Source organism: Amphiprion ocellaris, chromosome 11 (genome assembly GCF_022539595.1).
Source record: "Amphiprion ocellaris isolate individual 3 ecotype Okinawa chromosome 11, ASM2253959v1, whole genome shotgun sequence".
NCBI lineage: Eukaryota > Metazoa > Chordata > Actinopteri > Pomacentridae > Amphiprion > Amphiprion ocellaris.
In genome coordinates this window covers 13,860,200-13,877,980 of record NC_072776.1, presented here as the reverse complement: position 1 = coordinate 13,877,980, position 17,781 = coordinate 13,860,200, and the positions used below count along the sequence as shown (strand labels likewise).

Below are 17,781 nucleotides of genomic sequence, written 5' to 3'. Positions count from 1 at the left end.
TCTATGTGTATAACTTGCAGCTAAAGCTTCACAAAAAAAGGCTGCAAAACAATAACAGAGACCCACTAAGTTGTACCTGAAGAAACTTTATTCCTTATAAAAGTCATAACCCTTGACAGAGTCACTTTATAATGACTAAAAAGGAAACAAAAATGAGCTTACATACACCTTTTAAATTGCACTCGATGTCAAAATCTGTTAAAACATTGATTCTGCTCATAATTACAATAGACTGCTAAAAGATAGAGGAATGAATGATTTGCAAAAGTTCAATGAATTATGAATTGTACATGTCAGACACATGCAAGAATGAGACATTTTGTTTTTGTTTTGGCAAAGTGGATTGATAAGGAAACAAAAGGCCATAGAGAGAGAATGACAACATTACTATGAGAGGATGCTGCCATCACTCTCATGATGCCTGGAGCCGGCTGACTAACAAATCACTGTAGAGAAAAGTCAACTTCAGCCCTGGAGAAAAGAATGCACCTCTTAAATCACAGTGTCATTTTAGGAAACCTTTCCATCACTGTGTTGGAGTTGTGTGAGTGTTTTTTTTTTTTTGAGTGAGGCAGCTTAAAATAACAAATGACAGTAACTGCACAGCAGCTGAAACAGAAGAGGAACTGCAGGACCAGTGCCATCCCACAATCGCTGTGTAAATCAAACATCAACCGAGAAGCCGCAAAACTCATCTGATTACTCAGTAGCGTCAGACAATCGATTCAAACCTCATTGATATGCCAGTCTTTCATTAGTCCTAATTTCTGTTTAAGTTTGTTTGCACAGTCTGTACAGCATCACAACTTGAGTGGCACTAATGAAGTGCTAGCTGGTCTGCCCTCAGAGCAATGTCTCACCATTTCATGCAAGTAATGTGAAGGCCTTACTATCGCCTGAAGGCATCGATGTCAGTCACACATTTCACATGCACATATCTCTGTCCGGTATCTCTGGTAGCATATCTACAGATTTTGAAAACATGGTAATTAATTTGCTAGTTGACCAGTTGTTTCATTTGTTTGGTGACAGTGATAGGGTACGTGATAGTGTCGTCGATTCCCCAGGATGACAGAAAACTCAAACAGAGGCAATTCACCGGCAAAACACTGCAAACAATTTGCCTGAACAAGGATGGTGTGCCTCAAAGAAAGCAAATTAGGTGGGTTTTAGATTAACCAATGGCAAAGAAGATAGCAGGTAAAAGGTAGGAAAAATACAAGTTCCATCTGCTTATTGACAACCCCGAAGCTCTTTTTAATTACCATGTTGTATTCATGAAAACTCGCACCCATCTTTAATCACGTAAAAGCTGATAGATTTTAGGACTAACTCAAGATTGACCAAAACGTCAGAAAGGAAAAGCCAATTCCAAGATCACATATACGTTTGTAGCCCTTATGAAGACAGACAGGTGGTAAACAACAGTGTAGGTGGTTCTTCGGGTCAAGCATTAATTGTTGATCCACCTTCAAGTTGTGGGCTCTCTAATGTCATAATAAATATTAAATTTTTAGCGTAAATATAATCAGCTGTTCTGCCCTCATGATCTGTAAGGCAACTTGCAGAAGAATGTGAGAATATGTACGTGTTAATACACATCAGTCTGCCTGCATGCCTTTGAATGTGTGTGTTGTTTCACCTGGAGTTTTTGAGCCTTGACCAAACCAGTGTATCTAACAGAGTCTGTATCAATCAATGTTAAGGTTGCACTGGTTCGCAATGTGAACATGAATACAAGGAAGACAGTTAGTCCACTCCCAGAGCTCGGAGCTGTCTCTCGATCTCGTCATCAGAGATAGTAGCTTGCTTAGAGGAGGAGGCGGCGCTAGGCTCACTCTTTCCTGCAGCTGGAGCTCTCACCATCTGGAATCACGCATGGGCAGGAAAAAAAAAAAAAAAAAAAAAATCACATTAGCAGGCTCACCCATTTCAGATTTAACACACATACACACACATAATCACAGAATGTCATACTTGTTGTAAGACTGGCTGCATGCACAGCTGCACACTGCCACTACAAATCCAAATACAAAAGAGCTGTTCAGATTCAACAAGAATTATTGTCAATTACATCTTACGGAACTATTATTAAACCCAATACAATTTTAATGCATATATAATATGTGATGTTCCTTTAAGGTACTACAGTCAATCTCAGCTGTAGAGCAAATGGATATTATTTAAATTCTTTTGCCAGTGATAATCCTGCTCTTGTAAGACAAAACAGAGTAAGAATTGTCAAAGTTAATCTTAAAACTTTCTTTAGTCTCTTTTTTAAATTGCAAGTCGTCACCTTTGCTGGTCAATGATCAAATATTGCCACCTTTTTAACTGATGTTATATATTTTTTTACAGCAAACTAATTTAAGTACGTTGCAGTACAAGTATGTCAAATTGCCTTTGTATTTGTTGAAAAGAAACTGAAGTCAATTGCAGCATTTGTTGTTTTCCACACATATAAATCATTAAACACAGAAGAATAATTCCAGTGAACATGAATAAAACATATGGATGCTTATTTTCCTTATGCCAAGTTTTTCCAAACTACCGTAGTTTATGAGTCTTGTAACTTCCTTTCAGCTTTAGGCTCAATTGAAAAAAAAGAGAAGCTTTTCTTGTACTGCTTGATAAGAGGGCATTCAGGGAATTCTGTGCTCAGTCTTTCATAGCGATTTACCAGGAAATAATTACCCTCCTCCCAAAAATCAAAGACAGTTTAGTCGATTTTATTAAACCGCCTGTTTGCTCTCTCCAGCTGTGGGCCTCTTTATTGAGCAATTTGTGCATTTGTGCTTTGTGTTGTGAGAGGTAATAACTCATGGGTCCCCCCAGGGGGAGCCAGACACACGGCAGACAAACAGCCTGGCATTTACAAGGAAAACAGTATACAGAGCTAGAAAAGCTGAGGGCTAGCCCCACCATGTGGCAGCTGGAAAGCATTTTAACAGTTGAGTAAAAGCCATGTGGAGCACTGATTGCTCATCTTGCTCAGGGCTGTGAGCTTCATTAAGACCAGTTACATCTGTAAAAATGTGTGGTACTGATTCTTTCTCAGCTTCGCACATGGGTTTAAAGTGTATTCTGACAGAAAGTAGGAAGTTTAAGTATAAAAAATAGATAGTTTGTTTCTCTCTCATTTTAAATTTCTTACCTTCCCTGAGATCTCAATGCCAATCTCATCCAGGACCTGGTTGACAATGTCCTGAGATTCCTCTTCATCCCCAGACTCGTCAAAGATCTCATCCAAAGTGTCATTAACTGAACAGAGTGAGACAAAGATAGAAAAGTCAAACATACTGATTTTCGGTCACAAGTTTGGACTTCAAAGTCTGACAACTTCTGGCAAAAACAAACATTTTTTATTCACACTAGTAAACATGTTTTCTTTTTCAATATCCCAGTAACAATACTTTTATTTTTCTCTTTATCACTTGAAAACAGATTGCAGCTCACATCACTCCTCACACCACTCCTTGTATATCCTGACAGTCTGGTTTGGGTAAGCCTGTAAATGCCAGAGCTGTGTGCACATTATGTGTCCTTACTCATGTCCTCGGTCATGCCCATCTTCATGTTCTCTTTCTGGAAGTCCTGCATCGTCTTCAGCGTCTTCTGTGGATCCATCTTTTTGTTCACGGCTTGCATTGTCTGGCAAACATTTTTTTTAAAAAAGATCAGAGAATTTATCTTGACATTTTAGCTGCTGTGAGAACTGCTTGAGGGTGACTTCCTGTCAAGTTGAACATTTCAGGACGTACTTCAGTTTGATATAACATGACCTTTTTTGGTTTTCTTTTAACAGAATGGTAAAAAAACAGGACAAAAATAACCGCACAATTTAGCATTCATACATTTTTTTATGCAAATTTTCTTTTCATATTATATACTTTCCCAAGAAGTAAATTTCAAGTGATTTCATACAAATAACTATTCCAAAAAAGTATTACATCGACTAGAAAATGCTCTGGAACACTTGGTCTGCATTGATTGTGACATTAGGATAATAGCTGTCCTGAAATACACACACTAGCTCACAAATTACACAACCCCTTCTTTTATGTGAATGATCAACATAAACGTGGCTTGCTTTCACAGCTGAGCCTGACACAATAGCAAAAACCTGTCTCCATTTCACTGACAAACTTCTCTGAATTATGCTAACCTATAGCTTCTAATACCGTGGGAGGGAAAGTGCTGCTCTATTCACTGAAGACACTGAATCGAAGCTGCATGAATGTCTCTGTGTATACATAAAGTTTTTGTGCATCAGACATAAAACAATTAACACATTCTGCTTCACACAAACACAGCCTCACCTACACCTCATCACACTCCATTAATCTGAAGCCTCATTATATTTGACCTGTCGGTGTTTGCTAAGTCTTACTCTGTACAGTACATTGCTCCCGGCCAATTACCACCTGTCACACTCCATTAACAACGACGCTACGAGACGTGGACTTAAACATGAACAGATCCAACATTAATACTTCAATTACAACACTAAAATTTAGCTATATCTATATTTAAAGGTACTTATAAGTAATTGTAAATCAAATTGTGGGCAAAACTGTGAACAAAGGAGTTCTACCATGTCTACTTTTTAATGTACTGTTAGAACAGTGCATCCCTTTGTTTGCTGTTTGGCACTTTATCCATCTGTAAACAAAAAAATATTATGAAGACATAAACTAACGCATTTGTCGATAATGACTGTTTTGTTTGTTGTGAACAGTGCAGTCTATTTTGCTTTCTATATGAAGCAAACTTGTTGTCTTAATACATATTCCTTTTTCCAACACTGGTAGACCAGTTAAACTGAATAAAAGCTGGGATTTTACCTTGGCTGTGGAAGACATGGCACCAGCCATCTTCATTTGGGAGTTCATGACTTTGGTTTGCATATTCATGGAGGTAACCTTGGAGCTGACAGTGTATGTCCGGTTCTTCTGCTTCCTAAGCTGCACCAACTGCTTAGCAAGAATCTTACATGCCTCACGGTTTCCGCTCTTGGCCATTCTCTTAATCTCCGCCTCCTGGAGAGGGAAAAAGAAAGATTCCAGATTCAAGATTCAAGACCTTTATTTATCACAAACACAATTATACATAGTCTAATGCGCAGTGAAATGCATTGTGCACCTGTTCCAGACTGAAACAATAAGAATAATAAGAATAAAAACACACAAGAAATAAATACATATATATGAATATATACATATAGAAATAAGCAAAATAAAAATAAATTAAAATGTCAAATAGCGCAAAATAACATATACATACAAGGTGAAGTGTAAATAGTATAGATTAATTAAGTATAGATTTGGAAAGATTAAGATATGAGCACTGGGTACACTTTGCTGATAACTGAGCGTCTTCATTTACGTCCGAATGTTTATTTGTACACATTGTATGAAGGGGACTGAACGGTGACTCGGTTGTTAGCTCCGGTTTGCATCCCTGCATGGGCCTGGGATCTTACTGTGTGGAATTTACATGCTCTCCCTGTGCATGTGTGGGTTTTAACTGGGTTATCTGGCTTCCTCCCACAGTCCAAAAAAATGCTCAGGTTAACTGGTGATTCTAAATGGTCCGTAGGTGTGAATGTGAGTGTGTTTGGTTGTCTGTCTCTATTTGTAGCCCTGTGATGGACTGGAGATCTGCCCAGGGTGTGCCCTGCCTTCGCCCTAAGTCAGCTGGGATGGGCTTCAGCCCCCTCTGCAACTCCAAAGAGGATTAAGTGGTGTATAGATGGATGGATGGATGGATGGATGGATGGATGGATGGATGGATGGATGGATGGATGGATGGATGGATGGATGGATGGGCATATACTTCCAATGTGCAAACTTAGCATCTGAGTGTAAGTATGCATGTTCAGGAAATTAAAATCTTGAAAACTGGTTCATTGTTCATTTCAGCAAGTGGTAACAGAAAGTAGAGAGCAACAGCATCCTGGCTCCAAATTCTTATTTAGACATACTCCATATATCCGGAACAAATCCACTGAATTTGCTAGTATCTCCTGGTTTTATGAGTCATGCACCTAATAGTGAAATAAGCATTAAATTAAGAGATAATGTTCGATTGTATAAACTTAAAAAAAAACAAAACAACAACAACAAAAAAAAACAGATAGAGGGTTTATGGCCAACCCTGCCAAAACACTATACTGCAGATAAGCTGTGGCAAAGCAACTACCTCCCAAAACAGAAACATTCTCACACAAAGTAATGTTCCATGAAATGTGACAGTGTCTGTGAGCGCCACCAATTTTCCACCTCTTTCCGCAATATGACATGCTTAACCACGGCAGAAGTCACACTGAGATCCAGTAAAATCATGACAGATTGAGGATGGAGCTTTTTTGGTATCCATCGCTTGCCAGAGAAGCTTCTATTTTTAATAGCACATCAATCCATTCTGATACTGACACTGTGTCACTTCTTCTTCCATATTTCTCATGTAGTTAAGATAACACTTTGTGTCCACTCCAGAATAACAGTTTTGGTGGTACTGATGAGCGTCAATCAGAATATGTTCTTTTTACACACTTACAGTAGAAATACACACACATGTGAGTATGCATGCATACACATATACTTTGTATTGATAAACAAACATCTCCACAGAGTCCCAATGAGACCATTATATTTGTAAATATACACATGGTAAATGGAGTCAGAGATCAAATGTTTCTCCCTGGAAAGCAAATAAATGCGTTTAGCTTTGGTAAACATCAGAAATACACTGATGCCTACAGGGATCCTGTGTGTGGGCACGAGTGTGTGTGAGCATCCCAAGAGACGACAGCAGAGCTCCGGGTTACAATAACCTAGCCAGACCTGTCAGCGCCGCCACAACAGCACCAGCATGTCTTGTTTATTTCTTGTGTGTGTGCTGAAAGCATCCTCCTCAGGAAATAACAATCAATTATTAATGTTTGATAGAGACAAAGTAATAGGCTAGGCTTTCCTCACTCAGCTCTGTGTCTCACAAACACACACACAACAGGTGCACTGGGTTCAGCCTGTATTTGCCTCCTTGTCAACAATTCAAATGAATTCCATGGGGGAAAAATGACTTTCTAGGTAGAAAAAGCAGAGTAACAATAATAATGTCAACTGCAGTGTCATCTGAAAAACCTAAGAGTGCATTAACAGGAAAAAGACAGAGATGAGAGCAGTGGGACTACTGCTGATGAGAATGTCATATTTACTGCCCTGTCAGGAAAGAGAGGAGGAGGTGGAGGGGTGGGAGTGATGGATAGATAGTGCTCTCCTAGACATGAAGGAATGCAGCACTCAACTGTGAGGCTGTTAGGCTTTGCCTTGTAGAAAATGGGAAGTGTTTTATTGTCTCATTAAGCTAAATGTTACATAAAACTGACTTAAATTCCTTTTATCAACCAACATAAAGAAACTTCTTAATGAAAATGAACAGCAACACAGCTGTTTAACATCAAATTCAACTGTCATTACTAAGACAAATTTAATTTCAGCTTCACACGGTTCAAAGGCCCCCAGAAATTATTTTGCTCTAATTTCAACATTCCTGTTACTTTCTTGGTTTACCTTATCATCTATAAAAACGTTTTAAAAACAGAACATCTGGATATAAAAAGTATTCAATGTACGGGGGATAGCCTCTGCTCTGTGCCATTTTTGTTCAGCATATCTACGTATGTGATTTTAATCTCACTGAAAGCCACTGCGTTTGGGGAGCAACATACAGTCACCATTGTGTTAAACTACAAATATAGGTCATTATCATTTCTTACGCAAAAGATCTTTTATTCAGAATGGGCAACAAAGCTTTTAAAAACTCGACTAATTAGCGGAAAGCACTAATGAAGAACAAAAACGTGGTTTTCCCAAGGGAGGTAATTATGTCCTGTACGATACTGACTTAATACAACTGAGGGACGCAGCCAGCTTCTTTCATCTTTCAGAGTGGGGAAACGTAATATGCAACTGTGAATACAGCCTTTTCGTGTAAGTCTGTGTGAGTGTGTATGACAGCAGTCCCATTTGCCTGAAGCCACCATACCAAATCATTGCTGTCTATTCATTTAGACCCATTAGCCAATCAGGTTCAATCCCACATTATAATAAAAGGGTCTAATATGCATCTGGGGCTATAGCTGTGTGTGTTAGGGAGGCAAGGGGGGTCTTAATAAAGATTTGACGCAATATGCAGAAATCTGCACAAAAAAAAATGCTTTGCATGCAGATACTTTTGTTCCCCATATTTTATGAATGTGTGTAAGGGTGTGCATGCATTCCTACCAATTGCTTCTCTTGTTTCTCCAGCGCCGTTCTGTCTCTGGCAATCTGCCTCTGAGTGGTACGCATCTCTTTCGACTGCTCCTTGATTATATCTTTGGAGAGAGTGAGACAAAGAAGAATTCCAAATTAATACTTTGGAACAGATGCAATACCTGTACACCTTGCAACTGTTTTCATATACCAAAACACAAATATACATTCTTTGAACTGATGCAATTGCATATCAACTTTTACTCTGTACACCTATCCACAAGGTTTCTCCTGGTTCAGAATGAGACTATACCTGGTAGAAAGCATGATCAGTCTGTATAGATTAAAGGCAAAGAGTCTGTGTAGCCTTTTTTAACAGAAGTCTTTTTTTTTTGGACTTTTGTTTCTTCTGATCATTTGATAAACAGACATGCTGAGATAATGAAACCCTGAATAACAAAACAAGTTAACCTCTGCCCTCAGTATGTGCAGTTTGAATGATAGACTTGCATAGCCTACATAATCAGAAGCTGGCAGCTGAACAGACAGCACATATATGGACCAGCTGCTTCAATGTGGAGACCCATCCCTTTTCTTCTTTTCTTCTCCTGTTTGGTTTAAATGTGGACCACCCTCAACTGTATTTTCAGTTAAAAAAAACAAAAAACATGCTATAAATGCAACAGTAAAAACAGATCTAACACTGTTAAAAGATGATCATGTTTTCCACTTGTACATCACTGCACATCTAGAGAAGTGTAGTTTGAAAGGGCAGGGTCTCAGTCAGCTGCATGGCTTTGGAAGAAATGCAAAACATCTAGCCAGTGCCTTAACAGCCAGCATGTTTGAGTGCGCACCCAGAATGCATGTGAAATACAACGGAGTAGTCAGCAACACATGGCAAATGCATACCGATGCTGCCAACTGTGGAAGTGCTTTGACAACTACACCAATATTGAGTCAGCTCTAATCCACCCACACAAATACAAAGTGGCATCATGTGAGACGATGTATGACCCTGAAGTCACACAGCCATCCGAGGCTTCAGAGCAAGAGATGGCCAAGGCAGTCAGTGTAACAGAGGAACACCTTCAAGATCTAAATACTGTTTTGAGATTATTCTGAAATTAGCCGCTTTGTAACATAAATCCGATTCAGCCTAAATTCAGAAAAGCTGTTGTATGTTATGATGTGCAGCATCCTTTTAGCAGTTTTTAATCTGAAGGAATCTTCAAGGATCAAATACAGTAAAAATTAAGGATAGATAGATAGATAGATAGATAGATATCTCAACTTTATTTCTTTTATATATATATATATATATATATATATACATACATACATACATACATACATACATACATACATACATACATACATACATACATACATACATACATATATATATATATAAAAAATAAAATCAAGTCTAATAGGTCTTAGTTATAAAGCCCAAAATTACACATTTCCCCCTAAGGGCTTAATAATCTACACAACAGTCTCACCTTACACCCTCCTTTCAGATAAGAAAGACTCACAAAAAAACCCTCAGCAGGAAAAAAAAAGGAAAACTCTTCTGAAAGAGCAACAGAGGATGGACCCCTCCTCCAGGACAGACAGATTTGTGCACATAATTTCAGAACAACTGATAGGTTTTTTATGAAGACATGCAGAATTTAGACATTACAGTAGCAAAAACAGAAGAAGCAGAAAAGAATTAAACAATATGTTTCAAAACAACTTATATCCATATGCTACTATATAATAGAAAGTGTAACATTTTTGGTTAAAAAGTAGACCAAAGGCAGGAAAAAGCTTATTCTTTCTGAAAATTTCACTAACTATAAAGTTGGTGATGAGACGTCAGAGCGCTGGACCACTTGTGAGAGCGATTCCTATATACGTATAAGGTGACGTGTCGCTAACGTCTCGAAGTGGGAGGGATATCGTCCTACAAATATGCGCGATCTGAGCCCCCCACCTGCAAATTCGCTAAATAACCAGAAACCACTTCAACCACCTGACCCAGGGCAAAAACGAAAAACCGTGCCCCGAGACTGAGAGATGAGAAAAAGTCTGGACTTGAGATGGAAACTGCGAACAATCACAGCCGAGAAGACCTGACAATGGCTTGACAATGAGTGGAGGTAACGCAGCACAGTGAGTACCGTACGCAGATGATCGCATGGGTGAAACTGGAATGACAATGATGGGAGGAGAAAGTAGGCAGTGCTTTGAAAAGATTTGCCTTAACCCACAGTCTATTTTTAACCTGCAGATAATGGGCTGATATACTCTTATGTAATTTTCCACATAAATAAGTTTCACATACAGAAAGGGTGGAGTTTAGTCCTCCTTCCCTCCAATAAATGCAGGATGTCAATGTAATCAGATTTGAAATAGAACAATTGATTCATTAATTGTCACAAAGCAGTGATTGATTTTCCATTTTGACCTTGCGAGGCTGATCACCAAGCCTGAGGAAAAACACTGACATATTAAAATTGAAAGGGTTTTCAGCATTTTGATATCTGTACATTACTTAAATTAACATTTCAGACTACAATGACTGCATGACACTGATGTCATACTTTAGGAGCCTTCCTTGACATTGCACAACTTTATTACTCTGGTGGTAAAATCAGATTTTCCACAGTGTTGTCTTGAGAAAGAAACTGTGAGGGATGAAAGTGACACATGAATCAATCTGAATGAATAAAAATCAATGTAAACAAAATTTTTAAAACGTTGTATCTGCAAATACGTATGTTACAAAAATATATTCAATGTCTTGAAAAACACTTCATGATAACTGGGGTTTATGTTAGGCGTTTCTGTTCTCTTCATCTTAGTTCCAGTGTAGCATTACAGACACAATCGTCTACAGACTCACCATCAACAAAAAAATGAAGTGTGAACAAAGCAGCTACTTGTAACAAATAATATTATATATTTCTGATAAGGATTACATTGTAATCTTGCTACATATTTAAAAATAGCCTGTTCACCTAAGCTACGTGAAGATTGGCAGCGTTTCGTTGCCAGGCGTCAGTCAGTAATGTGACTGGTGACTCAGCTAGTCTGAGAACAGGTCAAACAAGTAAACCAGGTGCTGCTAAATTGAAGACTGTCCGCTCGGGCTAAAAACAAGTTAGCTAGCTTTTCACACAGAGCAAACTTACCGTCGACAGTCTTCTTCTTGAAAAGGGAACTCATGTCGCTGCTCTGTATCAGCCTAATTAATAAAACACAATTCCTGTACTGGTATACCGTCGTGTTCTTATCGTTAAAAGCGCCGTTTAGCCGTCTAACCGGGGTACGGTGGTGAGTTTAGCAGCCGCAGCTTCCTGGTTGACTTTCTGTTGTCGAGTTCCTCCCTCAGCTGACTGATCAACGGCTCCACCTGACGTCACGGCGGGACTCTCATGATGCCTTCACTTGCCTTACGTAAAATCCCCCATCGTGAGCAGAATAATGACTGGCACGTTAAAAATATTAGGTAAAAACTAGTTTAAAACGGGTTCCATGGGACAAAAAGTCTTACAAATACGGGTGTATTGGTCATTAGATTTTAAACCCAATAAATACTGTTCTCATGATTCTCTGCATTCGACAGTTCATCCTTTGAAAAATAAAATATTATATCATCCTTAGCAGTGACAGTAATCACAAACCCACTAGAAACAACAGAAGCTTTTGTTTATGCAATTCGCTTTGGCAAAATTTTAGTGACACATGCCAGTTCCACTAAATTGGGTCACTGGTTTCCATTCAAGTTATTCTTACAATATTCCTTATTGTACCTGAAGGCAGCACACAGCCAAGAATCTGTTAATAAAATCCTAATTGCAACAAAGAAATTTCCCATTTCCACATAATGATAGGGCTAGGCAAGCAAATGAAGTCACGTTTGTACTTTGCACGAATTTTGCTAATCACATTTAAATAATATTTAATCTAATTAACGTCTTAATTGGTTTGCCTCTGTGGGATTTCACACATTGTCTGTGCACATATCTGGAAGTTTTGTATGCAGCACATAAATGTGTAGGCTAAGGTAGGGAAATAATCCAAAAAGGGTGTTACTGTCTATAAAATCAACCCCACAGCATCATAAATTTCATTCTCAATTTCATTCCTCGCCTTCTTATCCCCAGAAGATACCGTTTCCGCACACCCCAGTTTGTATTCATGTATTCGTATTGTTTTATCTCGTATTGATGCTATGAGCAACTTTATGTGGGGTGGTGGGACTCTTGAACCATAACCAACTCAATTTTGTGGGCTTGTGTCAGCGATGAGGGTGGTGGGAGGAGGTAGAGGAGAAGATGCGAGGCGGGAGGGGGTGTCCTCTCAGAAATAGTGAGAGATGCCACGTTATGGCTGGAGCAGAGGAGAGAGGGGTGACTTTGAGGAGAGGCAGAGGAGGATGGGTAGCCCTCAGCTCTTTCCTTTATCTCCGAGGAGGTGCACGGTCGCCTGTGTGCATCGGCATGTCGTCCTGAGGCGTTGTTCTTGTTAAGGTTATTAGGGAAGATGTTTGGCGCTAATCAGCGGAGGACTACGGGGACCCCCACTAAACGGCCTCATCATCAGAGGGCCCCAGTGGTGATAAATCTAGCCCCAAGCACCCAGAGGGCCTGCTGCTACTAAGCCTGTATCTGTCTCTGGCTTTGTTGGTACAAACTAGCAGCATGTAAATCGATACTTGGGGGTCAAATTTGGGATTTTTTACTGCCTCTGATAAGTGTATTGGCATTTGATTGAGCCCGCACTGCAGACCTCATCAATATTCAGTGGAAGGACATTAGTTTGAGTTTATTCTGATGAATCACCTTGACTGGATAATTCCACAATTCCTGTTGCTAACGTGAAAACCATTCTTCAAGGGGGAGTTTTTCTGTATTGATCATTAAACATACACATATTATTCAAAAACATTAGGTTAAAGTTGTCCAATTTACAGAAATTGGACACTGGCACAACATATTTTGTGTTCATAAGTGCCATCAAGGAAAAAATGTCAATTAAAATGCAATCATACAACAAATTAATAGTGTTAAGAGAGGCTTCTTTTCTTTTGTCAGTTTCGCTGCTTTTCTGCACCACTTTCACACCTACTTTCTCCACTCTTTTCATCTATCTCTCTGTTCTCCTCTCCTCTGCTCTGTGATCTAGCCCTGGGGCGAGCAGACGTGTAATGTTAAGGCACTAACTACAGACTGAATGGACACACAGCAGAGCAAGACGTTCATGTGTGAAATGAGATCTGTGCACAATCAGTGGGAGTCGCAGCCATAAAAGTGCATCAAGCTCCTCTGCTTTAAGGTATCATTGAACAAATCGCACCAAATCCCTTCACTTGATGACTGTGGAGTTGTTTCGGTGTAGCAACAACTGTGTTTTTTTTTTTCTTCTCTTCACAGATGAACCCATTCATGGACAACCAAACATGAAATGTGTCAGCAACAGACATTTCCAACCCTTCTGCTTCTTCTTGTACACACAAAAAGTCGAAACATTTCCAATAAGTTCAACTCGACAAGACAGACAATCCTGGCTCAGTGATGTCTCATTTTTACAACTGAGGATTATCATCTGCTCCGTATATCAGCAGAACCACGGACTCATTATTTTTTTATGATTTGTCATTTGCAATAGAAATTCAACAAATCTCCCCAAGGCCCCTCAGTGTGTGTATCTCATTCCAATATTTTGCAAGCATAAATCCTGAATCATAATAGGATATATAATGTGAATATGAGCTCTATTATTCCTTCTAACCCTGACAGGTAACTATAGGCTGAAATATGTTTGTATGCAAACACAGAGAGACAGCGGGTTGTGATGGGAGATGTGGGATTTCAGCAGTTCTCCTTCACTCTGATGGATGGATGCTTCACTGCTACACAGATGGAAAGAGATAGGAGGAGGCATTGAGGACGCAGGGAGCATCAGGAGAGTACAGGGCACAAGAAAGGGATTGATCAGTCATAGAAAAAGAGATAAAGGACTGCTCGGACAGTGGGGGGTTAGTCGTGATGTGTGGTGATCAATTTAAAATTCTCAAACATGAAAGTTTACAAATGTGGTGCCAGTATGTGCGCAAATGCAGCACGTCGAGATCCACAAGATCAGTTTCACTCAGTGGTGCATTCTGGAGTGTGTCACCTAAAAAGTATTAGCAAAATATAAGCACTAGCTGGGTTGTTGTAATAACTTTGAGTTGCAGCTCAGGGAACTATAAGACAAAATAAGAAGACAAAGCTAATCCCTTTTGTGTGGGTCACACCCAGAACAACTATGGCTGACTAGTTCAACAAAGCTCTCACTGAGCATGTCTGCAAACATATTACCACCTCTTCATTCAGACAGGAGTGCAATTAAAGCAGAATATTGTGGTCATGGGAACACTTTAATAATCTCTATATCACACCTCGAGGAGTGAGTTTTGTAACATCCACTAATGAAAAAAAATGTATATATATTTTCCTATTCAGAATTGTTGTGCATTTTGCCAGCTGGATCAGGAGTTGTCACTTGTGTTCTTGCATGGATCATGTTCAGAGTTACTGATTTATGCAGCTGATTTTGTCATTTAATTTGTGGAATGGTTTGACATTTGGCAAAATAAACTTATTTCCAAAAGGTCAAATCAATGCCGAATTCAAAAATAAAGCTGCATCCAGGCAAGTTTCAACAGAAACTATTTCAGTGTATTGTGTTTGTTTAATTCAAGGATTATCCCAGCCAGCAATAAGTTAATTTCAAAGGGTGCTATGTGCACTTTTCCTTGGCCAGGGATAAAAAGGAGTTTAATTGGCAGGAGCTCGCTGGGTAAGGTATTTTTTGTCACATAACCTTTCATTAAATGAAATTTTGTCATTCACCACTTGGTTTTGCACAAATCAACAAGAAAATGTGTATTAGTGAGCTTAGAAGATGCTGTGAGGTCACAAAAGAAGGATGGGCTAGCATGTTCCTGACATTCCCATCCAAGTGCTTTTTACACTGCCAAAAATAATAAAAACGTTATTTAAAAAATAATAATAAAGATCCTGTTACATCTTCGAATTTGCAGCAAGAAGATCCCCGTCTTGCTGGGATCTTTCTGCATGGAGTTTGCATGTTCTCCCTGTGCATGTATGGGTTTTCTCCAGGTTCTCCGGCTTCCTCCCACAGTCCAAAAACATGCTGAGGTTAATTGGCAACTCTAAATTGTCCATAGGTGTAACTGTGCATGTAATTGTTTGTCTGAATATGTAGCCCTGTGACAGACTGGCGACCTGTCCAGAGTGTCTCTTGCCTTCACCCTAATGTTACGTGTCCACTAGATGTGTTTTTCCTGCATGTAAACGCATCACATCTGAATATCGCCCGCTTGGTGGGCGTGTACTTGAGCCCAGTGGCCGGTGTTCAACTCTCGGTGACCTTCATCTCGAACTATCCTGCCTGCCCGTGATTGGACAAACGCATCGACTCTGGAGCTGTCTGCTCCTGGATTTCAAGTCGGACCAACGTGGCGGCTCGGCCACAAACTTTCTCTTTTATTATGAAAACACTTCAGCGAAAAGTATTTCTGAAAGCATTTGAGGAGGGAAATCCCCTGTGCAGCAGCTGAATCTGTCCTCGTTTTAGTTCACCAACGGCTAGTTTAGAGGTTTGATGAAAGTTTCGCTATGCGTCGGACCTCCGCACGCCGCATCAAATTTGCAGAAATTAGAAGTCGAATCCATTTTATGCAAATAAGCTGTGGCCTGCTTCGAGGAGACGCACCGGATTGCAGCTCGAAACGCAAAGCAACCAGACCAGCATGCAAAGCGGTGCGTTGCACTTAGACAATGAATGGGATGCAGGAAATTGCTGGATCTAGTGGACACGTCCCTTCAGGCTACATGTTTCATTGCATTTCCAGTCTAGATGCCAAATTAAGCTAAACTCAAGCTTCACATTTTACAAACACATCTAAAAGCGGCATTGATCTTTTCATCTAACTCTCTGAAAGAAAGCATAGAAATATATTTTCAAAAAAACAAAGCTGTTCTTTTAAAAGCAGGATAACGGCTAACTGGGTCAACACACTTTTAACGCACACACTCTTTGAAAACGAATTACTAATGAGACATTTTCAGCAAATTCCAAAGAAAGTGTGGAAGTAGTGAAGAGGACTGAGGACATATGGAAGACAGCAGGTGGCTGCGAGTGAGAGAAGAGACAGAGGGAAGGTAGGAAGCAATGAAACGGTGGTAGCAGCAGGGGAGGCAGAGGGCAGGGGAGTCTGAGATGGTCTAATAAATCGAGTGAGTGACTCCACTCATTTTTGCCCGTGGGACGAATCTGGTCGCGCTCACCGGCGCAGTGCAGCATCAGGGAATTGTGGGTAATGAGAGATTATTTGCCCCTGTAGTGTTTGCTCATCATCATTGCCACCCCCAACCTCCCCAGCCTCCCAGAGAGCACACATACAGACACACACACACACTACTGCTACACACAAGCAGGAAGAAATACATGCAGGTGTAAGGCAGCATAGATACACAGAAATACATCATAGAAGCACGCTGTTGGTTTTGTGATAAAGGTCAAACAGCGAGGTGTTATTGTTTAAATCTGCTCCTGGCACCAATTTTTGGAAGTCACACTCAGTGAGGCACACACACACACACACACACACACACACACACACACACACACACACACACACACACACACACACACACACACACACAGACACGCAGGATTCAATGACACCCTTTCTTATCCACAGGTCCTTTTAGCCCGAGGATGCCAATCTGTCTGAGGGTAGGTCCTACATGCATCAAACCAGAACCCTCTTTTGCCCTCCCTCTCCTTTTTCCCTCCTGTTTTTGTCTCTCCGGTCCATGGGCCTTCCTGCCCTGAAGCCAGACTGTGGCCACAAGAAGTGGACTGGTGGTCCCAGCAGGGGCCGACGCTCAGACACACCATTAGCATGAGGGAATTAGAGTCATTACAGCTGGAAGGGCAATAGAGGACGAGTCCTTCGCTCTGCAGAAGAGGGAGGGAGTTTGTGAAGTTGTGTGAAGAAGGTAAGGATTTAGTAATCACGTCGTTAAGAGAGGTGTATCCAATTTAAAGATGATTTTATACAGTTTACACATGGATGGTCCTGATTCTGAAAAGGTAGATTAATGCTTTGAAATTGGCTTTTCATTTTTGATCAAGATGAAGACTGAATCCATATTTTGGTGATTTTACTAAATAACAGTCTCATAACAAAGCTGCACTGAAGGCAATAAGTAGACATGTTCAACAGATTCCAATGTCTTCTACCTTCCTTTGCATTTTCCATTTGCATTGCCTTTGCTAGAGAGCATTTTATTATTGTCATAGATAATTTGAACCTATTCTGCATTTTTTCCATGTCATTGTTTAAACCAGACATCAAATTGTAGCTCTGAAAACTAACAGCACTACTTAATTTCATACATATCCAAAATATGAACCCAAAATGTCCTGTACAATACAATAATAATACAATAAT

At 39.9% G+C, this 17,781-nt stretch overlaps 1 protein-coding gene and 1 long non-coding RNA gene across 2 annotated transcripts; one reads left to right on the top strand and one right to left on the bottom strand.

The window, feature by feature from the left end:
- Positions 1–66: 66 nt before the first annotated feature.
- On the bottom strand, positions 67–11,644 carry chmp2ba (charged multivesicular body protein 2Ba). The gene is made up of 6 exons (XM_023291985.3): positions 11,441–11,644; positions 8,289–8,380; positions 4,845–5,039; positions 3,549–3,651; positions 3,155–3,261; positions 67–1,866 (listed from the first exon to the last, which is right to left on the bottom strand). Exons 1-6 carry the CDS (start codon positions 11,472–11,474, stop codon positions 1,750–1,752), a joined length of 648 nt encoding a protein of 215 aa, XP_023147753.1. The 5' UTR covers positions 11,475–11,644; the 3' UTR covers positions 67–1,749.
- On the top strand, positions 10,241–15,312 carry LOC111583065 (uncharacterized). Its single transcript, XR_002747382.3, has 3 exons — positions 10,241–10,418; positions 13,437–13,586; positions 13,685–15,312. It is a non-coding gene; the product is annotated as an uncharacterized LOC111583065 (long non-coding RNA).
- Positions 15,313–17,781: the final 2,469 nt, after the last annotated feature.

Coding starts and splice junctions, on each gene's coding strand:
- chmp2ba (XM_023291985.3), bottom strand. CDS start 11,474: ATGAGTTCCCTTTTCAAGAAGAAGACTGTCGACG. Junction 8,381..11,440: donor CAAGAAGAAGACTGTCGACG/GTAAGTTTGCTC, acceptor CTCTCTCCAAAG/ATATAATCAAGGAGCAGTCG. Junction 5,040..8,288: donor AGAAACAAGAGAAGCAATTG/GTAGGAATGCAT, acceptor TTCCCTCTCCAG/GAGGCGGAGATTAAGAGAAT.